General features: G+C 43.0%; 1 protein-coding gene across 1 annotated transcript in view; it reads right to left on the bottom strand.

Moving 5' to 3' along the window:
• Positions 1–21,362, bottom strand: part of trps1 (trichorhinophalangeal syndrome I) — a 68,891-nt gene extending 47,529 nt beyond the window's left edge. The window contains exons 1-7 of the mRNA XM_008286311.1: positions 20,630–21,362; positions 19,319–19,434; positions 11,579–12,170; positions 11,190–11,404; positions 10,514–10,718; positions 10,177–10,429; positions 4,743–5,571 (exon numbers count right to left, since the gene is read on the bottom strand). Coding sequence (XP_008284533.1) covers positions 4,743–5,571; positions 10,177–10,429; positions 10,514–10,718; positions 11,190–11,404; positions 11,579–12,170; positions 19,319–19,434; positions 20,630–21,362 — 2,943 coding nt within the window. The remainder of the gene's footprint in view (positions 1–4,742; positions 5,572–10,176; positions 10,430–10,513; positions 10,719–11,189; positions 11,405–11,578; positions 12,171–19,318; positions 19,435–20,629) is intronic.
• Between the last annotated feature and the right edge of the window lie 1,890 nt (positions 21,363–23,252).

The following is a 23,252-nucleotide window of genomic DNA, read 5'->3' as shown; positions in this document are numbered from 1 at the left end:
CTGCCACCAGCATGTCTCTCGCCTGTGCCGAGAAACAGGACACTTGGCCACTTTGGTGTACCGACCACTGGACCACGAAACCATCCATAAAGTTTTTACCAGCCTCGTCTGTCAACAGGCCCGCTCTGTGTGCCGATCATCAAAGCTCATTTTCAACATAATTTAATAGTGTTGTAACAGCGATTAATATACATTACAATAGCCAGCCTCTTGACCATCCTAATTGTTAGCTTGCACATGTCTAAAACAACCTCAGGCTTAAGTTAAAAGTTAATCTAAACATTGAGTAATGCTGGAATTCATAATCTAAACAGGCACTTATTTGTTTCACCATCAAAGTAGTTAGTTATGTGCAGCAGTAGTGATATATCAGCGACTTTTCCAGTTGCTTCTTTCCCCCTAAGTATCTTTCCCAGCCTAACAAATTGCTTTATCATTTTATTCACTTGTCCTACAGAAGAAAGTAAAACATTACTATACATTAAAGGCAATTTGAAGCTGTTGCTTCTAAAAGGAATTTGTAGTAAGAGTGTAAAGCACAATGGCAAAAAAAAGAGGGCTGTAAAATAGATTCCAGATAACAGCAAGATAAAATAAAGGAACATTATTTAGAAGTTAAATCACTAAAGTTTCCTCCCTCCTCTTTTTTTGTCTTTCAAAGAGCATTAAGCACACAAACACACAATCTCTCTCTTACACACACAAACACACACACACTGGCTCGAACATAAGCTCCATAATTTCCTGTAGCGGATATAAAGTGATGTTAAATTATCAGCACAGAAAATAAGTTAAATTCATGCTTTAATTTCCTTACAAAACACACACACACACACACACACACAGTCTCACACACGCCGACACGCACTCGGAATGCAAATGCAGACACATCGCACATAATTAAGTACACAAGCGGTGGAAAGCACACACTGTCCCACAGATACACATGTACACTGGCACGCATGAATTTACACAAGAGGAACGAAGGGAAATAGAACGCAAAGTAATGAGAACTTTATGGAAATACAGCTGTGTGTGTTGTCTCTGTGTGTGTGTGTGTGTCACTGTGTGTGTGGTGTGTGTGTGTGTGTGTCCTTTAAACATAATTAGCTCCGTCGGGCAGAAATGTAAACGAGAGAAACTTTAATGAAACTCTTCTCTGATCTGCTGAAAGCACACATTCCCGTTTATCTCCCTCGGTTCGTCTCTATTTTCTACGTCTGTCTCTCGACTCGCGTGGAATTGAATGTCACGCATGGGACTTTTAAAACCCCAAAAGGTCCGTGTTTCGGTGCCGCATTATGACCACATAAGATGAACACAATTACATTGTGTTTGTAAGGTCAAATCCGCAACTCCTTCCCCTCCCCGCTCGCCTCCATTTATCTGCTCGGCTGTCCTTGAGGTGGAATTCCCTTTGAAAACACAATCTGGGATTTATTAGATGATCTACATTTTTGGGTCCATTCACATATGTTTGGTATATCTACATGCCTTCACATATGTTTGGCTCAGAGGCGGACCTTCCTCAGCCCTACTTAACTCGAAAAACCACCATTACTCAAAGTCTGTCTCATTCCATTTATAAACTAAAACGTCAAGCGAGCTTTTAGTTTAATTTCATCGCTAAACCTCTTACGCTTTCTATCCTTGTCTCATACAGTCAGTCAAACAGCCAGAAAATAAAATTTCAGACTGAGAAAATGTCTTCAACGCAATAAATCACTATGAAAACAAAGCCAATAGCGGGGCAATGTCTCAACGAGGCAACACTGTGCAGCAATTATAGATCAGGCCTTTCAGAAGAAAATATTCTCTCCCCTACGACGCAAAAAGCCTCACATACCAGAATACTAAGAACTCTGACTCCGTGTGCGCATGTGTGTGTGTGTGTGCGTCTGATGGCTTGTGAGTGTGTGTGAGGTGTGAGGTGTGTATCGATCCCTGTGTATCAGGTGAGTTGTCCTTTGAGGAAAAAGAAGGGAAATGAAAGAAAAAGAATGAAACGAAAAGGGGAGAGACAGATCGATGCGGCGGAGAATAGAAAGAACAAGTGAGGATGAGGGAAACACAAACACACATGAGTGCAGAACCACACACACACACACACACACACACACACACACACACACACGCACACCAGGGGATGAAATATAACTTTGGCCATTTGTGTCTGCCTTCGTCTCTTTTCAATCCTCCACTTCCTAGTGCACCCTAGTTCCATGCTGCCCTCCCTCACCTTCACCAAATCTGCCGTGTCGCGTCCAAGTCTGCATTTAAACCATCGTAATTCATACATATGTGTGTGTATTGTGTGCGTTCTGAGCTATTTCAGATGATCCTTTGCATTAGTGCCCCTCCCTAACCCTGCCCAGTGATGAGTCAACCCCAGCATGTGTGTGTGTGTGTGTGTGTGTGTGTGTGTGTGTGTGTGTGTGTGTGTGTGTGGTATATTTGTGTTTGTGTGCGACAGTGCATGCCATGGAAACTGAGAATAAATATTGTGTTATGAGAGCAGGGAGAAAGATAGCCGCAAAGGCCGTATCTTATGAAGCCATTTGAATAACAAGCTATGTTCAGCTTCTCCTCTAATAAATTGTTTGTCTCTTCTCATCCTCTCTTCCTCTTTCATCTCCTCACCTTCACAGATTCACTATTTCTTCACCTCTTAGGGAACATATAAACTCCTTAAGGCTCTAACGTATGATACAGACAGACGCAATGTTTGGATGTAGTTTATGCTACAGTAAGTGTAGGCATTTACAAATGCAGCTGCCGTATACAGTCTGCATAGAGGCTCACTTTGGGCTCATTTTTGAAGTCCTGCACCTCTGTGAAAGCAGCACAACCATGGCTAGAAAAAAGAGAGCTCAACAATCTCCTTTTTGACGTATAACAAAGTTAAAAAGCAAGAAATAATTTTTTTTTAAATGCACACAGGTACACAGCCTGCAGTTCAGCCAGGTTCAGTCACATGACAGCTGAGTCCCTAATGGCTTCTCAGGGGCGCCAAGAATCAACGAATCGTGTTTATTTAGAGATTTTGACTGAATGTCCTGATTTGTAGCTTAAATTTAGCTCGTTTCTTATGATTCTTCCTGTCTTTACAGTTTGTTTTTAAATGTTAAATGGTGTAATTTTTGGTGAAAAAAGTAAAAACCCCGCTGGTGGGTTGTTGGGTTCAACAGTTAAAGTCACACAGATTAAGAAAAAAGTGTTTCCGTTTGATTGAATGATGATGGCATAAAAAAAAAAGTCTTGAGTGTTTATATAACTTCAGCAAGTAGTTAGAAAAGCTAATACGATATGTACATTTCACCCCATCTGTGTTTTCAAACTTTGATGCTAGTGTCTGAACAGCTTGGGAAATGTGCCTACTTATCCTAGCTTAGCATACAGACTAGACACATATGAAACTGTACCCAAAGTGTAGAATAATAAATACAAAATTAAAACTCTAGATCTGTGTTTAGCACAGGGTCGATCATTGGTCGAATCTGCGCTGAAAACAGAATCTAAACTTTATGATTTATGAAAGGTTTTGTGTTTTTTGACTTTCTACTGAAGGGAAAACTAAAGGGTTAACTTTTTTCGTTGCACACTTATCTTCATTGACTCACCCCATCTTCCTCTCTTTATCTCAATTTTCCTCTCTTTCTCTCTCACGCATGCAATCTCTCCCTCTCTCTTTCAGTCTCCGTCTCCCACTCTCTCACAGAGACACACTGCCCCACCCACGATAATGAGTAAACCTCTTGCTGCCCCACCCTGCCCGGTCTGTTACTGCCAAGTTACTGCCAACACCTCACACACACACACACACACACACACACACACAACCCTACACGCACACACGCAATAGGCCAAACCACAACTTGTACAAAGAAGCCATAGACTCAACAACACACACTGATATTCACACACACACCAGGAACACCACTCTCACACTCAATACTACCACTTACATAGACCCATGTCAATGCCCTGACACCACACACACACACACACACACACACGCATGCACACACACTTAAGTCTATTCTGATCTAATGTGATCATAGCCAATGAGCTCTGCGGCGCTGGCAAACCACAATCTGTTCCTGCCAGTCCATGACATCACTGTCAAGTGAAAAGCATTGTGGTCCACAAAGTAGGGTGAGGGAAGTGACTGACAGGTGGTAACCATGGGAACTGTCAATTTGCCTCCCCATTGCCATGGCAACTGGCAAGTTTCTCAGTGTTGTGAGTTAAAATTTAATTTTAAGAAGAAGAAGAAAAAAAAAAGATGAATGCAGCTTATGGGAAAGGAAATTATGTCATGGAATCCCACGCACAGGGACGAAAGCTTACACAAATATGAACACATGCAAGCATGTGGGGACACTCGTACGCACTTTGTTAGCCAACATAAATCTGCATAAGCCCCTTAAATGTGATGGAAGAATAACAGGTTTCATTGTGGCGGCTTGCTGCATGAGATCCGAGCCTCACATCTGATTCAAAGGAGAGATGATTTGAAGATGAAAGCGTATTAATAGAAGCACTCTGACAACTAATACTCTCAGCAGGTAGGATCTGGCTATAGAGACCCAGCTACAAAGGCGTTCATTCAGACAGTCGGAACGAACAGCTGAAGTCAGGGTGTAAATGAGACAAAGGAGGAAGATTAGGCTACATGAGAGGAGCTGATGAATATGAAACAAAGGGAAGTAGGGGTGTATGCACAGGTCCGTGCCCCTTACCCTAAGCAGGGATTGGGACTCCTCTTTCGTGGCTCCTCCTTTCCCGTCCTGTCCTCCTCCACCTCCACTCCCTCCTCCACCTCCTCCTCCAGCACCTCCTCCTCCTCCTGCCGTGTACTGCTGGGGAGGCATCTGGCTCTGCTTCTCCCCTCCACCTCCAGCTGCAGCGGTTCCTCCTGGTCTCCCTCCCCCGTACAGCTTGGCATCTCCCAAAAATGACTTGGTATCTCCCAAAAACGACTTGGTGTCTCCCAGGTAAACCATGCTAGGTGAAGCCACGCCTCTCTTCTGCTGCGAGGCCTCGTGATTGGCTGAAACAAAAGACAGCGAGAGGGGGGAAGGGAAAAGAGAGGGGCTCCCACTTCCTGCTCCTCTTTCCACTCCTCTCTCGGGTCCCATTCGCTCCTTGGGCACCCAGAGCAAACCGTGGGCCTGCTCGCCTCCTCTTTCCCCCAGTCCTCTTGTCTCACCCAGAACCCAGCCCTTCTCTCGCTCTCTCTCCTTCTCCTCACCTCCCTCGCTTTTGACCACCCCGCCCGGCTCCTCTCTGCCACCTTCTGCCAAGCGTCCCTCGGGCGGCGCGAGGGAGTAGAGGAGGCGAATGTCCCCCTTGCTCTCCTCTTTAATTGCCAAGGTGGAGGGAGCCGAGCAGCCGTTGGCCGAGAGCGTCAGCGATGGTGTCAGCGAGGTGGGCAGGGAGGTCGTGGTGAATGAGCCTAACGAGGGAGAGGAGTCGTGACAGTGGGCAGAGTTAAAATGGTCGAGGAGGGCCGATGAATCGGGGGCCGTGAAATCACAGCGTCGACAACGGCAACACGCATGGACACGCCTGCGGAGAAAAAACAAAACTGTGTAACTCATACATGCACGAATAAACCATAGTATGAACATTTATCGCATACAAAGGTGTACAAATGAGTGTAATGCTACTAAAATCTAAACATAATGAGTGTATCTTGTGTTGGTCAAACGCTGACAGGATTATAACGTTGGAGAAATTACCTCTTGACAAATAAGTCGTGTCATTAATTGTTAATTTGTCCCGAGAACAACTTTCACTGACGTCACACTACTAATGAGACTGAATGTTAGACTTCCGTCACCAGTTTAGTTTCCTTTAAAAACCAGTTCATCTCCCTATCTGTCGATTCAAAATGCAAAAAGCTTTCGTTCCCACAGCTTGATATGTACTAAAAAAAAAAAAAGGTTTGCAATTGCTCACAGTTGAAAAAAAAAATAAAAAATCCACCCCCTGAACTGGCTGAATGTAAAGTGCATTAAACTGCCTGATTCCCTCCAACCACTCAGGTAGAGTTTCACGGAGCCCGTGGCCAAAAAGTGACTCAGTGTTCCACTAAATCACAATGAATTACTTAAAAATGGTGAGGAACATAAATGAATCCGAATGACAAGTACTGAATCACTCATCAACAAACCACCTTCATTTCCTGTTGGCGAGGTCCCGAATGACCGGCTATATATCCAGTACACAACATCAGGGGTTTTTTCTTTTTCTTTTTTTTTTTTTCCTGGCTCGGAAAACGGTTTTGGTGCTTCTTGTGCGGGCCAAGCAAAATCAATCAACCATCTATAACAAGAACTTGGACTGTTGTTTACAGTGGCTCGTGGTGGGCTCGATATCTGCAGCGCATTTACATTTGCATTAGGTATATGGGAAAAGTATTAAACAGCAGCTGTCGGACGCAGACGTCGATGAATCTGAGAACGAGTGTTTTAAAGAATAATCAAAGTGTATATTTATTCTGTGCTGGGATTATTTCATTATTTGCCTGCTGTGTTTATTGATCGCGCTGGGAAGCAGATTTTTAGAAGGATTTCAAATGTTTTGCAGGTATGCTAGTATGCTAACAACTATGTGCAACTTTAAAACTTGTTTGACTTTTGTGTTCACTGGTGACTTCTTGTTTCTGCCACGCTGCAGTGGGAGCGTTTGACGGCAGCAACAACATAAACATGCAAAAATAATATATATAATTAAACTGCAAGGAAAAAAAGGTATCAAAGTGTCATTTGTCTGTTCTTGCAGCTCTCATCCTCTGCTTACCGCTTTCAACCCTCCCATCACAATCCTCCAAAACAAAAACAAAACATTAAGGCGTACATATAAAAACAATAAGAAGAAGATGAACACCCACACAGACATTAAGAACACACCCCGAAATATAAGCTCAGAGGATATATCTTCCTTTATCGTCAGCGGTATGTCTGACGCATGATTGACAACGAGCGAGATGGTAATTTAATGCAGATACGTGCATCTTCTCCGTCTTTGATTCCTCGTCAGTGCCCCCTTGCTTTCTTTCTTTCTTTTCTTCCTTTGTGAGCAGCTGGAGAAAATAAAAAAAAAAAAAAAGACCTGGTCGATCGCTGATTCAGGCGGTGAGCAGCGAAGACGGGAGATCAAAAAGGTCTGAATATTAGGAGAAATTTGCGAAAATGTGCGAGTGCAAAAGTCTAACTTGTCCCCAGGGCGCCTAAACGCCTCCAGATGTTGAACAAAGACACAGTGGCCTTTGTTTGTCGTCACCGTACACAAGGCGCACATGGACCGGTGCACTTATCGCCTCAGTCGCTCACTTGCTTCGTCACTGTTTTTCCCTTTCACATTAATGACATATGAAGTTCAAATCATTCATTCTGCACATGCACCGATCCGATCCACCTTTACCCTGCCAACAGCTGCATCTATCACACTGAAGAAGATTTTGGTCACAGAAGGCTAAAAAAAAGGACATTAAATTAAGTTTTAAAACATAAAATGATGTAATTTCTAATACCTTGTTTGGAGCTATCCCTTATTAAGGCTGTTTTGTGTGTTGTTGGCTGTTTCTTTTCTCCAATTAGGAGAAATGATTTCTCTGAGAAGTGCAAACAGGCAACAATATGAGGTGGTAATTGAGAAACTCATTATATTATTTTGCCCTTGGTGATATTTATTTTAAAAGCAACACGGAGGAAGCATTTTAAAAGATCTGCAGAGAAAGTAAACCAATCAACTCGAGAGGAATGGTCCAGGTAAGGTCTTCTATATTATTATTTCACATAGCTGCAAGTCAAAGAAATTGTAATGCAATGCAAAAGAGTGTCTGGTGCTGTACAGATCTAAATTTACAGTAACAGACTACATGGAAGCACAGGCTGAACTTGTTAACTGCAGCTTTACATTCGGTTTGCTTCCCATATGTGGATGAGAGACCTTTGATCTCCGACTAGGAACTGTGAAATCCAATACAAACGCATTTGATATGTGAGCAGAGAGCTCGTACATCTCACACATCCGTATTAATTATGATCAGCATGCTGTGAGTGTCGCAGCTAAATCTGTGTCGCATAACAAATCTGTGTTTTAAGGTCGCAACCCCTTCTTCCTGTGAAGTCAGTGAATACCTGCACTTAACAGGTCTGCAGACACACACACACTCCTGAATATGGCAGGATTTCTTACATGTGGTACCAAAAGCTGTTTGACCATATTTAACCCCCAAACTCTGCCATTATATTCATGTAACGCCTGTTCTCAGTCACCACGATGACTGTTCCACACAGGTGAGAGTGCTGAGGTGCAAAAGTTACTTTAACAAATTGATTAGTTTCTTTCAGCTGGTAACTTTCCCTCCTCCTCCTCCTCCTCCATTACACCATGTCCCTTTGTTTCGGAGCACCCCGTAATTAAATCCTGAATTTTGTTTTCTCAAACTTGGCCTTGGAATCCTTTTAGGTGTGTTTGATTTTAGTGGTAGTGTGAAACTTTCTGGCTTTATTTCACTTTTATTTGATTTGGGCTCCGAGATTCAGAGCTTAGATTTTGTTAAGGGACGTGAGTGGACTGTTAAATCCCCCTCCGAACTCTGCTTTGTCACCCTCTCTCCACTTTGCCTCTCTGTTTTGCTTTCATTCTCCTTCTGTCTTAAATTCTTTCTTTTTTTTTCTCTCTCTCTCTCTCTTTCACTCCATTTGTCTTTTTTTTCTTCCCTCCTTCTCCCTCTCCTGCTCTCACCCTGAATTAAACTGAGCTTTTAAATCTTGGACTAATTTGCAGCAGAAATCTTACTTAAATGGCCATCAGACTGTAATTTTCTATATGTGTGAGAGGAGGCAAAAAGAAACAGCGAGTTGTGTGAGTTTAGTCGTGGGCAGATATCAAAAACAACATTTCAGATAGCCCAGAATATTTCACACAGCTATCTCCAGTCCCCTGTATCTCTCTTTGTATCTACATCTTTTAGCCAAAGGTTTTCCACACCACTCCTCTCTCTCTCTGTCCCTCTCGTTCCCATCCTAACTCATGCTCGCTTTCTCTATCATTTGCTGGCTCTGTCACTGAAACCCCAGTGAAATGTGTGTGTGTGTGTAGACAACAAATTGCCTGTGGAGTCTAGTCTGGCCTCTTCAGGCTTTTAGAGGTCTGTGAAACACAGCTAATGACGTATTTAGCAGACACACACAAACACGCTGCACGCAGACATGTGTTTGTGCAAGGAACATCCTAATTTTGTCTTTTAGGACTCATTTGACAACAAACAAGCCAGAATATCTTAGTCGTGAATAAATCTGCGATTCTGTGCTAACAGGCCGGTCCTCTTTCCTCCCTTTTTAAGGTTTGTCAATAACAACAGATTATCGCAGTTTTTTACGAGCTTGACTTGATTTCAAGATCAGATTAAGTCCTCGCTAATTCGCAGATAAGCAGACGTGGCGTTGCTCTTGCAGCGCAAAGCAAATTGAAAAGCACATTCTCATCTCCTTCAGTGAAGCTTATTGGACTTTCTGACACAACTTCCCCTGCTTCCACGGCGCATTTAAAAAGGAAATAGTCTTAAAATGTCTAACCTCCAGCAACACTTGTACTATAAAGAGCAACTTAAATGTGAGACCAACGCATTTCAGCTTGTCGCCCCTCAAGAAAATAGAGGCCAAGGAGTAGTTCATGAGTCGAACCGCCGCGGCGGCTTCGCAGAATTTTCCCTTTCCGAGCGTCACTGGATGTTTGACTCTTTAAGCGGAGCTCATCGCAGACCGGTGGGTGATGTTCATCTTCAAATTCAGTCTACAAATATGCGATCAGGTCTGTGTAGCTTCCAGGTGTGAACGTCTAAATGGGTGTCTCGAGTGTAGGATTTTATAAATGGGCCACTGCTGTAAATGAGTGTGCTCAGTCAACATTTCCTGGATAATTAAGTGTAAAAAGAAAAGAGAGAGAGAGAATTACGGGGGATTGAATCAAAGCACAGGCAATACTTAATCATCTTCCTGGCTTGAGATTGGAATGTTTTAGACACTTGGTTGAAGTCACAGTCATTCTGTCACAGACTATAAACTGGACTCTTTGGATCGTATCCATGCAATCATGTGACACGACTGCATTACATCAAAAACAACACTTTAAACAAACCATTCAATGTCTGTCGCTCACCTGTAGTGTCTAAAAATCTCTTCTTCCACTTCTGTGATGAAGTGACACTTTGTACACGAGTACTCCCTCTCCCCCGCTCCTCCTCCTGCTCCTCCTCTTCCTCCGTCCTTGTCTCCCCCAGCCTCCTCCTCGGCCTTGACGTGTGGGGGGGCCCCCTTCAGGTTGATCAGGGTGTGGCAGCTTTCATAGTGTTGCAGCAACACGTCGATGTCGGTGGTGGCGAACGCGCACTGGTCGCACAAATGCGTGACGCCTGGGGTCGGACAGAGAGGGGAAAAGTCAGGACATATATCAACGACTGTTGTTTTCTTGCACGGCGACCTGTGGGTTTAAATACCTTGTGTGACGACAGGATGGGCGGGGTTAGAGGGGTGAAAGTTGGAGATCACACCGGGGTCGCCTCTAGGGTTAGGAGGGGTCAGACTGGGCGAGGTGGCGGTGGCGGGTTTTGAAGCGATGGCGTCCTGCTGTTTGGTGGACTGAGGAAACTTTGCACAGCATTTAGGGCAGGTGGACTTCCGACAAGCGAACGGGTGGGACACCTATTGAAACAAATGAAGCGGTTTGGATCTTTTCATGCTTTCATTATGACTGGAAATAACATGTGATGAACATTTCTCTCGTTTCCTGTGCTTGTGATGTGGTTTTTCTGTACAGGTGGTATCAAAGTGGTGGAAGTCAGCAGCACCAGCATGAACGTGCATTATTAACTGAATGATGCCACCCTCGATTTTGGATGTTAACCATCCCTTTTGCATTTTTAACAGCTTTTTAACGACGCTGTTTGGCAGCTGGCACAAAGGAGGGTGGGGAGAGTGCGTGGGTAGATCGGGGGAAGCAAGGGAATTTTAACTAGGCAGGAAATTGGAACAATTAACTTTACACTTGTTCATATATTACATTTTTATTTTCCCGTACTTGCAAAACAGCTTATCCCCCCCCTCTTCGTCTGACTGCCAAGCAAACACGCAAAAAACAAGCAAATAAACATCTCAATATTTTATGAATCTCACCTCCCCAAGGTGTTTATGTGGCTGACAGAGCCCCTGTGGACAGTACATGCAGTGCTGGATGCAGCAGCGGTGGATGGAGTGGTTATGCTGGTAGTGCAGCAGTAACGGCGCCACCACGATCACATCTGCACTGTGGGCCATCGAGTACCGGAAATCACACAACTGACAGTTGTAACTGGTCACGACTGCTTCTGAGTCACTGCTGTTTGGGTCTCCTGGGAGCAGAAAAAAAAAGACAAATAGGAGAAATTTAAATTGCAGCATGATGTGCGATGCAAGAGAGCAAGTAGTGTCACAGCACTATAAAAACAGAAGGGGTCAAGCAGGATCCCAGCACTGGTAACAGTAAAAACTACCACATTTCACCACACTTGATCCTTTTTTATTACCTTGGCTGGTGCTGGATGGAGTGGATGATTGATCTTTACGGCTTTTGGATGCCATGTGGTCTCGTTCTCCTCCGTCTCTTCTTCCTCCTCGTTCTCTCTCTCCTCCAGGATTGGAGTTGTTGGGGCTCATAGTACCGCTCATTCTGTGTCTTTGTTCATAGTGCTCCAAAAGCTTCGCCGAACCCCCCGACCACTCGCAACTCCAACTGCAGAACTTACACCAATAATACGCCTGCATGCCTCCTCGGCCGGCTTCTCCCGTCCAGCCCGAGGAATCGGCACGGACGGGGATGAAGTACCCGACCAGAGAGTCGTCTTCCGCCCGCACCGCCACTCGCTCCGCCCCGTCGAACACCTGACTCCTCCCTTTCAGCTGGTTTTCGTGCGTCGTCAGGTTGTTGGTGGCCAGCAGGGGCGTGCTCGGCGGAGTTTTGACTTTGTTTGGATGCGAGGACAGGAAGTGCTGCTCGAGTTCCAAGGAATTGCTGCCCATGTATGTGAAGTTGCAGAATTTGCAGCGAAAGTACTTAGTGTTGCCCTGGCAATCAGAGGTCTTCCGGCCGATCCCGATTAGCGTGCCACCCAACGTCACCTGTTGGCAGGCAGGAAAAGACAAAAAAGATCCTGTTAGAATAAAAATATAAACACAGCTGGCAGGATGGTTAGAAGGACGCCTACTTTGCTTGTTGTCACTTGCCTGTTTAAATGACAAATATCACTGCAGCCAATTAAAAATAAGCACAAATATATTTATAATTAAAGCCGCTTGAAGCTACACCTAACTAGATGTGTGATTTATATACGTGGATGTACTGTGCATGCTATATCTTGTCATTAGAAATTAGAAATTAGACACATGACTGACATTTTCCCTCCTCGGCACTCGATGTTTGGGGAACATATAACACAAGCCTTCAATCAGCTGTGCTGGAAAATTACGCCTCAGCTACTCAAACCCACAATGAACATAAATCATCATCTTTTGTATGTTGACAATTAAAAGGCTGCCCTAGCTCTAACTAACCGACCAATAACATATCTGCTCAGTTCTGCTGCAGCGTTCGAGGCCAGGACTTTACGGAGCGAGCAACCTGACACTCGTCTGCTTTTTATTAAGTTAGCCCCGAGACTGCAGGTGATTACAGTGTTCTGCCGGCTACGCTGGCAAGCCTCACAGTGACATTAGACTTACTACTGTACAATATGGATTTGTCTCTTTACAGATCTGTGGTTGGACTGCAGGCAGTCTGGGAGTGGAGGGTTGGCAGGAACAAAATGGAACAGATAGGCCGCATTTAGAGGGAGCAGAAGTTGCACTGTTCTGTAATATTTCATACAGGAGCATAGTTAGCTTAATTTTACAGAGGAAACACTGCACAAATGCCATAAAATGCTATCATTTTTAACTGGATTTTGCTGAGATTTGAAGGAGAAAACTGATGATTTCTCACTCAGGTAAATCTTTTACATATTCATTCATTTATTCTTGATATTCAGGTCATTTTGTACTTTAGCTTTAATCAGAGTAACACGACAGACTTGCTTTGGTTTCCCTTTTTTTTTTTTTGCAGCTGGATGAAGTGCATTAGAGAGTTTTTTAGAAGACTGTTTAAAAAAAAACTGCACAATGAGCCCAAACTTTTATCCAATAAAAGCGCAGAAATTTAAATAAAAATCCCTCCTGAAGACACAGAGTGACATTGGAAGACAAAGCGGCTACACATGCTTGAAATAATAATAATTATATTAAAAAAATTAAGTGTGAGATGGTAGATTTCCTCTCAGTTAAAGAGAATAAATCTCGAGGGCTAAATGGGAGTCATTATTGTGTGTGATCTCACAGCAGCAATCCCACAATCATCACATCCCGCAGACCCTGCCCAAGTAATTAGCCAAAAGCCTAACATCAAGTCATCAAGCCGAACGGACAGAAAGACATAAAGGGGAACTTGAGAGGAGGCGAGGGAGAGAGAGAATAGAGGCAAAGAGCAAACAGGACAAATTGAGGGAAAAGTGTGAAAGTCGAGGAACAGAGGAGGGAAGAAGAAAGAGGTGATAGATGAATGGAAAAGCAAATTAAGAAGCTGGAGGGGGGGGGCAGGGGGAGAGAAAAAAAATGGATTGGCTAGAATAAGAAAGAGTGAGCAAAGAAACAAGGCAGAGGGGAAGGTGAAGGAGAGACAAAGACATATGATAAGAGAGACAAATGGAGTACAGAGAGAGAAAAAGAAAGTTAAATATGTCTGACAGCTGTTTCATTACACCGCCTAACAGCCGATTATAACCACCGCTTCTCTATCTGTCTCCTTCACTACCTTCTCCTCTTTCTTCCCTACATCTCTATCTCTCTCCCTCACTCGTTCCTTCTTTCCCTGAATTTTTTTTTCTTCTTTTTTCTTTCTTCCCCCAGAATCTCATTGGTCGAAGGGGCATCTCGTCTTAGCAAATTACAACATGGAATTTTCCAAACGTGGGCGGGAGAGAGAAAAAGTGAGCGAGGGATGGAGAGAATAGAGACCCCTTTCATTCAAGTTTTTTTTTTTTAATACTTTCACTTTTTCTTCATAATGACGACTTAAGCCCACTGGATTTTCTATTTCTGACTCGCTGTGTGTGTGTATGTGTGTGTGTGTGTGTGTGTGCTCGTACTACTGTGTGTATATTTTTTTCTGTGTCCATTACGTGACTTACGGCCATTACAGACTGCTGGTTTAAATGAAATGAAACTCCTCGACTATTCCTCTCTCTCAAACACACACACACACACACGTTTATTAAATCATCTTATTTAAACTTTTCATACAGAACCAGACTGTTACTGTTCATGCATGCAAGTCCTAATCCTGGACTCGGTTGTCAACAAAACTGGAGAAAAAGACAATTACTGCTAAGAATTCCTAAAACTGCATGTATGATGATGAAATACATTTTTGACAAGCGATGAATATGGAAATCAAAAGGGATTCAGTTAACACTCTTATTAGACCTAATTTAGAACTTTGGCTTTGATTGCCGCTGATTGGCATTCGGTTATCGAGAAAATGACGTGTCAGTCTCTCAAGCCACTAAAAAATGTGGCTTAACACCGGATAAATATCTTGATAATTAGCCGGCGAAATGTGGACAGAACATTGTCATAAAACTTGACAACTCTGATGAGGTAATTTCCCCGCTACCTAAGAGCTGGTTCATGACACTTTCATTGTTTTTTAGTGGAATACCCGCTAATGACCGGCCTGATTCAGTCTGACGGCGACATGATGGTCTGTCAGACGGACGTTATCACTAATTCAGCAACAGAAAAATCCATTTATAAAAAATGAAAACCGCCCAGTTTGCAGCCCATTGCAGACGTTCAAATACACATTTCAATACCTGGATTTAAAAGATGCAGAACATCCAAATCATAGGAAGTTTCAGGAGGCAGTAATTGATTGTATGCATGATCAAAGTGGCAGTTTCATGGCAAACACAAGCAACATGTGTCTGAGTCTTTATTGTTTGGTATTAACAGGCAAAGCAAATCAATGTTCTGTGGAAACGTTGCAGGTTTTTGTTCTATCTAAAATCCATAGCTGTTGATTTCACTGATGATTTAAACCTAAAAAAATCCGAACGTCCCCAAATTGATTGGCTGACCGAGTGCAAATTCTGTCTGACTTTTCAACCCTCTAAACCTTCTCACTCATCCTGGGCTCATTTTTCACTGCAGTATAAAGTCCAGCACCTCTACAGAAAAAAGCACAACCACTGTGAGAAGTAGAGAGAACTCAAAAAACACCTTCTGACAAAGTGATAACGCCATTGATCATAAGAAGAAGAATTTTTTGGTTATTCAATTTACCAAAAAAAAAGTAAAAAATGGAATCAACAGCATTCCTCCAAGTGCCAACAGGTGGAATCAATACTGGAACAAAACACATCTGGATCGACATATTATAGATATTCTACTGCTTAGATTTTTACAGCCTCTGCAAACGAGGCATTTTTCACATTGTTATGCACATCTGCAGAAACAGATCTCTGTTCCAACAACGAACTGACAACTTGAGCCTCTGTATACAGCTTTAAAGCCACGCTGTATTTATTTTGTTCCTCAAGTATGTTTTATTTTGCTCTCAATCTTCCTAATTTGTTTCCGTGTTTGTTTCCTCTCTGCTGTGTGTAAACACAGCCTGCAGTTCAGCCAAAAAGCCTCCGACTTTCTGTCATATAACTGTGGGGCTCTCAGCTGAAGGTATTCGTGGCTTCTCAATCGCAGCGAGGATCACAGAATTTGTTTTTGTTTGTTTTGGTGAATTTTTGAATGACACATGTAGAATAGAGCGAAACCCTGCATATCACACATGACGCATGATTCAAGGACCGCAGCAAAGCTGAAAGTCCACAGATTGTGTTGATTGATGATGCATTTTGTTTTATTTTTTTGGCCTTTATCTGACAGGACAGTATAGAGTTAGACAGGAAAGTGAGGAGAAGAATGGAGCAAATAACCATAGGGTGGATTCAAACCCATGACTGCTGCATTGGGGACTACAGCCCCGGTACACGGGTCGACGGCTCAACCCGTTGAGCAATAGCGGCGTCCCTGATGAGACATTTTTAAAGGTAACACGCCGTCCAAAACCTCTACTGGTGCACAAGAACAAATTCAACTCATATGGACAACCTGTACCTTCTCGAGGGACTTATGAATTGAAGGTTTGCCACGTTCCCGTCATTAAGATGCAATTTCTCAGCGAGGTAACTCCCATCAGATCAGGTTTTATAAATTGAGGGTGAGGGATTAGCGAAGGACATGCATTTATCAGCCATTATTTAAAGCACAGTTACAATGATGCATGTGTGAGTATGCAAATATCAAGAGTGTGTGTGTGTGTGTGTGTGTGTCTGCGCGCGCACGTGTCTGCGTGTACACACATGTGCGGCCTGCCTGCCTGCCTGCCAGGTGCCCTGCTTGTCTCCCTTTCTGTGTCTATCCATCTGTCAGTCTATAAAATTTTATAACTTGCTCCACAATGCCTCGCTGTCCAAATAACACACACCCTATGTTACAAATCAGTTGCAGCTTTGCTCTACCCAATAAATTATTCCACTCAGTTACGGGCCTAACTTCACAGATTTATGACAACAAGTACGATTACAGTGAACCGTTAACTAAATCAATGCGTTTCTTGTGTTGCATCAAAGTTCCTAACTCATATTGATTACTCCAAACTTTTTTTTTTTTCTAATTCGCTGTGTCACATCGTTTCATGTCGCCATGTGAATAAATCATGCGAGTAGCTCTTTTTATGTCGGCTATTATTTAAAAATGAAGCAGACCACAAAATAATCTGCGCTGCCAGCTTTAGTCATAAAAAAAGTTGCAATTATCGCATCCATTCATTTGATGAACGCTGCGTCTCAATTTGAAAGTCTCCATAACGTGACAAATACGAAGATGATTGCAAATGATGTAGAAACTTGATAAGCGCTGTCTTCTTTTAATTGTGACTTTGATATTAATGAAAGGAACTCTTGAGAAAGTTTAAGAGGTTGTCTTTAACAGTGACAAGCAGATTCAAGGATGTAAAATAGAGACAAAAGCAGACACGTTGTTCTGAATCTGTACATCTCTAATCTTAGTGCTCATGAAAAAGTACATAGAAGCAGCGCAAACTCACATCAGTGTTTGGGGAATATTATGGCCCTAAGAGAACTTAATGAGTGAAGAACATATAAAAGACTATTTTTTTTAGCCTCTCAAGCATAATCAAGTCAACATGTGTTGTCAGATCCTAACCCTTGGAACCCAAAATCCTACCAGGAGCTGTGAAAATCACATCATATATGTATTTTATTTGTTTTATTTCTTTGTAATCACTAAAATTACACCATTTATCTGCCAGAATCTGTAAAAAGAGAGGATTACGAACTTTCTGACTGTCCTTAAACTACTTATCCAGGAAACCTTCATCAAATCACTTCATTCTACATGTCTCATTTAAAAATTGTTAAAAAAAATAAAAATAAAAATAAAAAATTGAACAGATTCTCTAAGAAGTCAAAATTTTAGCACCCACAGCAGCTTTATTTTTGTGTATTATTGTTGTTTACTGTTTGTATTACAGAGTTTTGCACTTTTAACTCCGTGGCTCAGGTAGTCACATGTTATTCTGTGTTTTTATAATGCCTTTGCAGAGTACTTCGTGATGTTTGTCTGTGAAAAGCACTTTCTAAGTACATTTCACTCACTTTCGTCTGAAGCTTTTAGTGACTCAGCTGCTTTCAACATTCACAAAAATGTACTGAAACGGGCTGAACTGCAGGCTGTGCTTACACCGAGCAAATAGGAGGAAAGTGTGATAAGTTAAAAATATAACACCGTAAATTCTGGACTATAAGCAGCTACCTTTTTCACACGCTTTGAACACTGCGGCTTAAACAACGATGCGGCTAATTTATGGATTTTTACGAATTTGTCTCAAGTGACACTGAAGATAGCGATCAATGACTTTTCCTGGTAGGCTGCTGTAGTTTTTATTTTCTTAACCAGCCGTGTTACAGGCACTGTTCGGAAAAAAGCATTTGTGTATGTTACCGGTACGTATTTAATAAAAAGTTTTAAAAAATCTTTCTGTTAACATCTTATCTCATGTTACAACGTGGACATGTGCGGCCTGTATATGTACAAAACTAGTTTTCTTTTTAAAGTTAGTGGGTGTGGCTTATATTCAGGTGCGCTCACTAGTCTGGAAATTACGGTAGTATGTATGCAGAGCCACCATTTGTTTTTCAAGTATTGGTAACGGTTGTTGTTCATGCTGATTCCATGTTTTTCAATTTTTGCAAAATCACAAATCAAAAAAACTTCAATTTTTTCTTTATTTCAAAGTTTATGGCATTTTGTCATACTTCACAAAAGACATCTCTGCACTGCTTTTAAAAATGGAGGTGCAGAACTTTATAACGTAGTGAAAAAAGAGCCCACGGTGACCGGAAATGTGACAGGAGCTGAAAATGCCCAGAAGCTGCTCGAGGTTCGGAGGCTTAAGAAGGCCACAGTTTGGGACTCCGAGGTGTTTGTTTGGAGGTGCTGCAAAATGCAGGATTTTTATTCTATTCTTTCAAAACATGAGCTCCAATTGAAACTCCGGCAATAAGTCATTATTAATACATTTATGGACTCGGCGCTCGGTCACCACAACACCAGTGCGGTGACATCAAGGCGCTGCATTATATCTGCTTCTTGTGAATTCTGATGTCTGCTTTTTTTGCTTCATTTGACCTTTAGCTCCGACGAACAAAGAAGCTTTATGCGGTGCGATGCTGACGGGATGAGGTTCACCAAATCCCACAACATTGTCCTTTTGTAGAAAAGTTTGTAGATAAAGTCGGAAAGTGGGAAATGAAACAGGAGGAGTTCTTCGACAGTGAAGGTAAACAAAAGAGGACTGAAGGCTACAGAAATCCAGTCTGTTTTTTGGACTGAGGAGGTAAAATAAGATGAAAATATAAACCAGGAAGGCTTTTTTTTCCCAATCCAATTAACGACAGGCTACCAGATAATGAGATGTACTGAGCTGCTGTGTTTATTCCTTACTTTGTCATTTCTTTTAAACTTTATGACTTATTGCTGTGTGGGCATTAGTACTGCTTTTTTCGTGTATGCAGGGTTTTTTTTGGTACTGCAGGGGTTTAAAGGAATGAATGCCAAACGACAAAATAGCTGCGCACATCCACACAGGTAGTTCTTACCTGTACGTCATATGTGCCGTTCATCATAACCGTCCTGTGCTGTGGATTCTGTATATCTGGCCTCGTCTTTCCCAACTCTTTGGCTTGGCTCCTCTGCCCTTGTCCTGCCTGGATGTCTGACATGAGAAATACAAGGAGGGGGTCAGACTGGTAGAAACATAAACAAAGAGAGGTCAAGCTGCTCGAGGCGAAAAACAGGAAAAGAATCTGAGGACAAGTCAGTCATCTTGGAAGAAGGAAAACGGCTGTTGGAAGTAAGTGGAACACAACCTGAGCGTGTTTGAACTTAACGTCCTCACATCCCATCTGCATTTGGGTTACTCCATGTCAAATCATCAAGGGTCTTCTGCTCAACCATGTCTGATTTGCATGAAATTTTTTTTAAAATCATAAACTATGAACATATAAAATGGTATTTGTCAACATTGTGAGCACTTTCTGAGATTGTTTTTTTTTTTTTTTTTTAAATCGCCCATCGAACCGCTTTCAGCATGTTTTGTTTAATGCATTGAAATTTGAGTTGAAAATATCTCCGCAACTATTGAAGTTAAAAGCCTGAAACTTTCACAGTTATTTCCCATCATGCCATTGATTCGGTATCTGCAACACTGGAAAAGTAGATTCAAATAATCTCTGATTATGGGGGAGGTAAAATATGAAAAAAAAAAAATAAATTGGACGCAGGGTGGCAAAGTCCTGTCTTTGAGCATGCATTAACAAAAATGAATAATTCAGAAATCACGTAGTGATTCAGAATCAAAGGCATGATGAGGAATAGCAGCCAAACTGACAGGCTGTTATATTCAATATTGTGAGATATCGTCATCCAAATACAGCCTCAAATATAAATGTCCGGGAAAAAAAAAAAAAAAAACGTGCTGAAAGTGGGTCAAACGGGCAATTTTCAAAAACATTTAAGCTCAGAAAGTATGAGTTAAAATTTCAGAAATGTTTTTGTAAAATTGATCCATATATTTCTGTGAAATATCCATATTTAACACTATAAAAATTTCAAGCAAATCCAACACGGTCGAGCAGAAATTGTCTTTAAAATGTGATAACTGGAGATGGACTGACCCGTTTGTATGATCGCAAAGAGAGACTTTATGAAACACCCTGAGTTTGAACGTACTTCAGGCTGTTTTGGTTCAGATTAATTCCTCTACACTTGTTAACTCTGGCATCATGCCAGCACGCGATCCGTCCGAGGCTTAATCAGCGATGCTCACTTAACAAATCAATGCAAGGATCATTTTCCATTTAGAACCATTTCACGTAAACAGGCGTAAAACACTTGAAAGCCGGCGTTACCTAGAGGTGTGTGCTGGGGAGCCATGTTGTGGAGGGCCAGGATGTGCGTGTCGAGGGCAGCATCCTGTCGTGTGCGGTTGTGCAGACCCAGGTGATACTTCCTAAAGTGCTTCACCAGGTCGGCGGGGTCGTTGCCATAGTAACCGTAACCGCACACATTGCACTTGAAGTCCTGGAGTTTGGGAGAGGGGCTGTAGCAGAGCGGCGGGGTGTCCGTCGCCGACTCCTCCCCTCCTTCCTGCCGGGGGAGGAGGAGGTGGTGGGCAGCGGAGGGGAAGGGAGGGGTGAGGTGATCTGCCTCCCCCCTGTCTCTGTCGCCCCGCTCCCCCTCCTCTACCCCCTTCTCCCCATCCTCAGGCTCCGACTGGCTCTCGGGTCTGTCGGTTGCCGCCGCCGCTGCCGCTGCCGCCGGTCCTCCTTGCTTGGCCCTCCCTCCCCTCCTCCCCCCTCTCTCCTCGTTACCGTAGCGATCGCCGACAGACGAGGGGGAGACGGACGAGGAAATGCACTCGCTCTCCCCCTCCTCCTCCTCCTGTTGCTGCTGCTCCTCATCCGCTCTGATCCGTTCGGAGGACTCTGGTTCGGAGGGTCGGTTTATTCGCTCGGCCTCGGCTCCCACTCTCCCCTCCTCCTCCCCTTCTTCCTCCTCTTCTCCTGCTGGCCTCCTCCCCTCCTCTTCCTCCTCCTCTTCACCTCCCACACTCCGGATAGGGGGATTCTTCTTCCTCACCATCTCTGAAACAGGCAGAAAAAAGTTTGGTTTCACTGCGAGGCTACGTTATTGTATTATTTAGTTTGTTATGTACATGTGAAGGCGCTGGAGGATAAAAATAGCCAGTCCATTTCCATAATCTCTCAAAGTCGAGACGCTAAAAGATGCAAGGTGTCTTCGCATGATACTCTGCGGATCACACGCACGCGCAACATTTTCTGACAATGATGTACAGAGCAGCTTTGATTCAATTTACAAACTTCTTTGAACGCCGAAATCTGTGACGATCCCCAACCACAAACCTCGTCAAAGAAAAACAGACGTGACAAATCAGAAACATCTCAGCTGTGAGAGATTTTTTTCGGGGTGTGTGTGTGCGTGGCCGTCGCACACACACACACACACACACCCGCCGTGCAACTTTTTGCCTCTTTTTTTTTTCCTCTTCTCCTAACTAGGGAGTGAATCTTTTTTATCGTTATGGAAACCATCCGTGAGAATCCTCGACACGTGACCACATCAAAACCCAAACCATATCAGAGAGACTGAGACAGCGACGGAGAGGAGGGTGAGGCACAGAGAGAGAGAAAGGGGGGAGGAAGAGACAGACATAGGAGAGAGACGAGGGGGGGGGGAGAATGGCCAACACACAACCACATCAAACCGAACACCCCATATCAGAAAGATGGATGAGGGAGGCGGCGGACTGCAATTCATCCCCTCCAGCGCTCTAAATTTCTCTTTCTTTTTTTTTTTTGCATCTCTGTCCTGCGTGCTTTTCATTCATTTTCTGGCTTGCAAACTCTCTTTTTTCTCATCCCTCACTGTCTCTCGTGCTCTCTCTGCGTCGCCTCCTGTCCTTCAGTTTCCTCTGTTTTCTTTATTCTCATTTCGTATCCCATTTTTCTTTTGTCCCCCTCTCATGTTCTTTCTCTCTCTCGACCTTTCGCCCTTTTCCATGTCTTTCTCACCGCCACCACGCTCGCTTGTAATCAGTGTAAAATAGCGCTATCAAACCAAAAAAAAAAAAAGAAAGCACTTGTCAAAGCATTTTTTTTCTTCTCCTCCGCAATGCCTTCTTTCACATGCAAGAATAATTGCTGAAATAATTTAAGCAATTCCGCCGTTAAAATCGTTCTTTCTGTTCCTGCCCTTTCCCTCCGTCGCTCCCCTTCTCCCACCATCCCTCCACTCCCTGCCTTATAATCACTATACAAAGCCATCAAATAACCGAGCATGTGTTTTATGTTAAACCATAATCTTTCTTTTGTTCAAAAAGAGAACAATTGTGGTCGCACTGTTCACAACAGTCGTGACAGGGAGATACTGCATGTGTTTTTGCGAGAATGCGCGCGAGCTTTGTGTTTATTTGTGGTCGTTCAGTTCATATTCAGTCGTAAACACAGTCAACCCGTTGACCCATACGCTGTCTGTGTGTGTGTGTGTGTGTGTGTGTGTGTGTGTGTGTGTGTGTCATAAACAAAGTCGAACCCAACAGACGCCTGATAGACGCCAAAACTGATCACTTTTAGATCAATGCAATATGAGAGAGAAAGAATGTGTGTGAGCGATGCATATTTGAAGAGGGGAAGAGAGAATGAGTAACTATCTCAGCATGCGAGATAAACACTTATTGTTATTTACTGATAGCAGCCTGCAAATAAAAAAAAAAAATGTAGGCATGAGAGAATCAACTCACACACACACACACACACTTCTAAAGGAGAGGGAATGTAATTGAAAACCGTTAATCAGATGACCGTGAACAAACACACGCTGATACACATAAACAGATTAAAAAGGACCATATTTTAAACAGTCCTGCAATGTTATCTGGAGGATTAGGAAGGAGGAGAAGAAAGTAAACAGAGAAAAAGAGAAGAGAAAAGAGAGAGAGAGAGAGAGAGAGAG

The sequence above is a fragment of the Stegastes partitus genome, unplaced genomic scaffold (genome assembly GCF_000690725.1).
Source record: "Stegastes partitus isolate 25-593 unplaced genomic scaffold, Stegastes_partitus-1.0.2 Scaffold449, whole genome shotgun sequence".
Classification (NCBI taxonomy): Eukaryota; Metazoa; Chordata; class Actinopteri; family Pomacentridae; genus Stegastes; species Stegastes partitus.
This window is presented reverse-complemented; position numbering and strand designations above follow the sequence as displayed.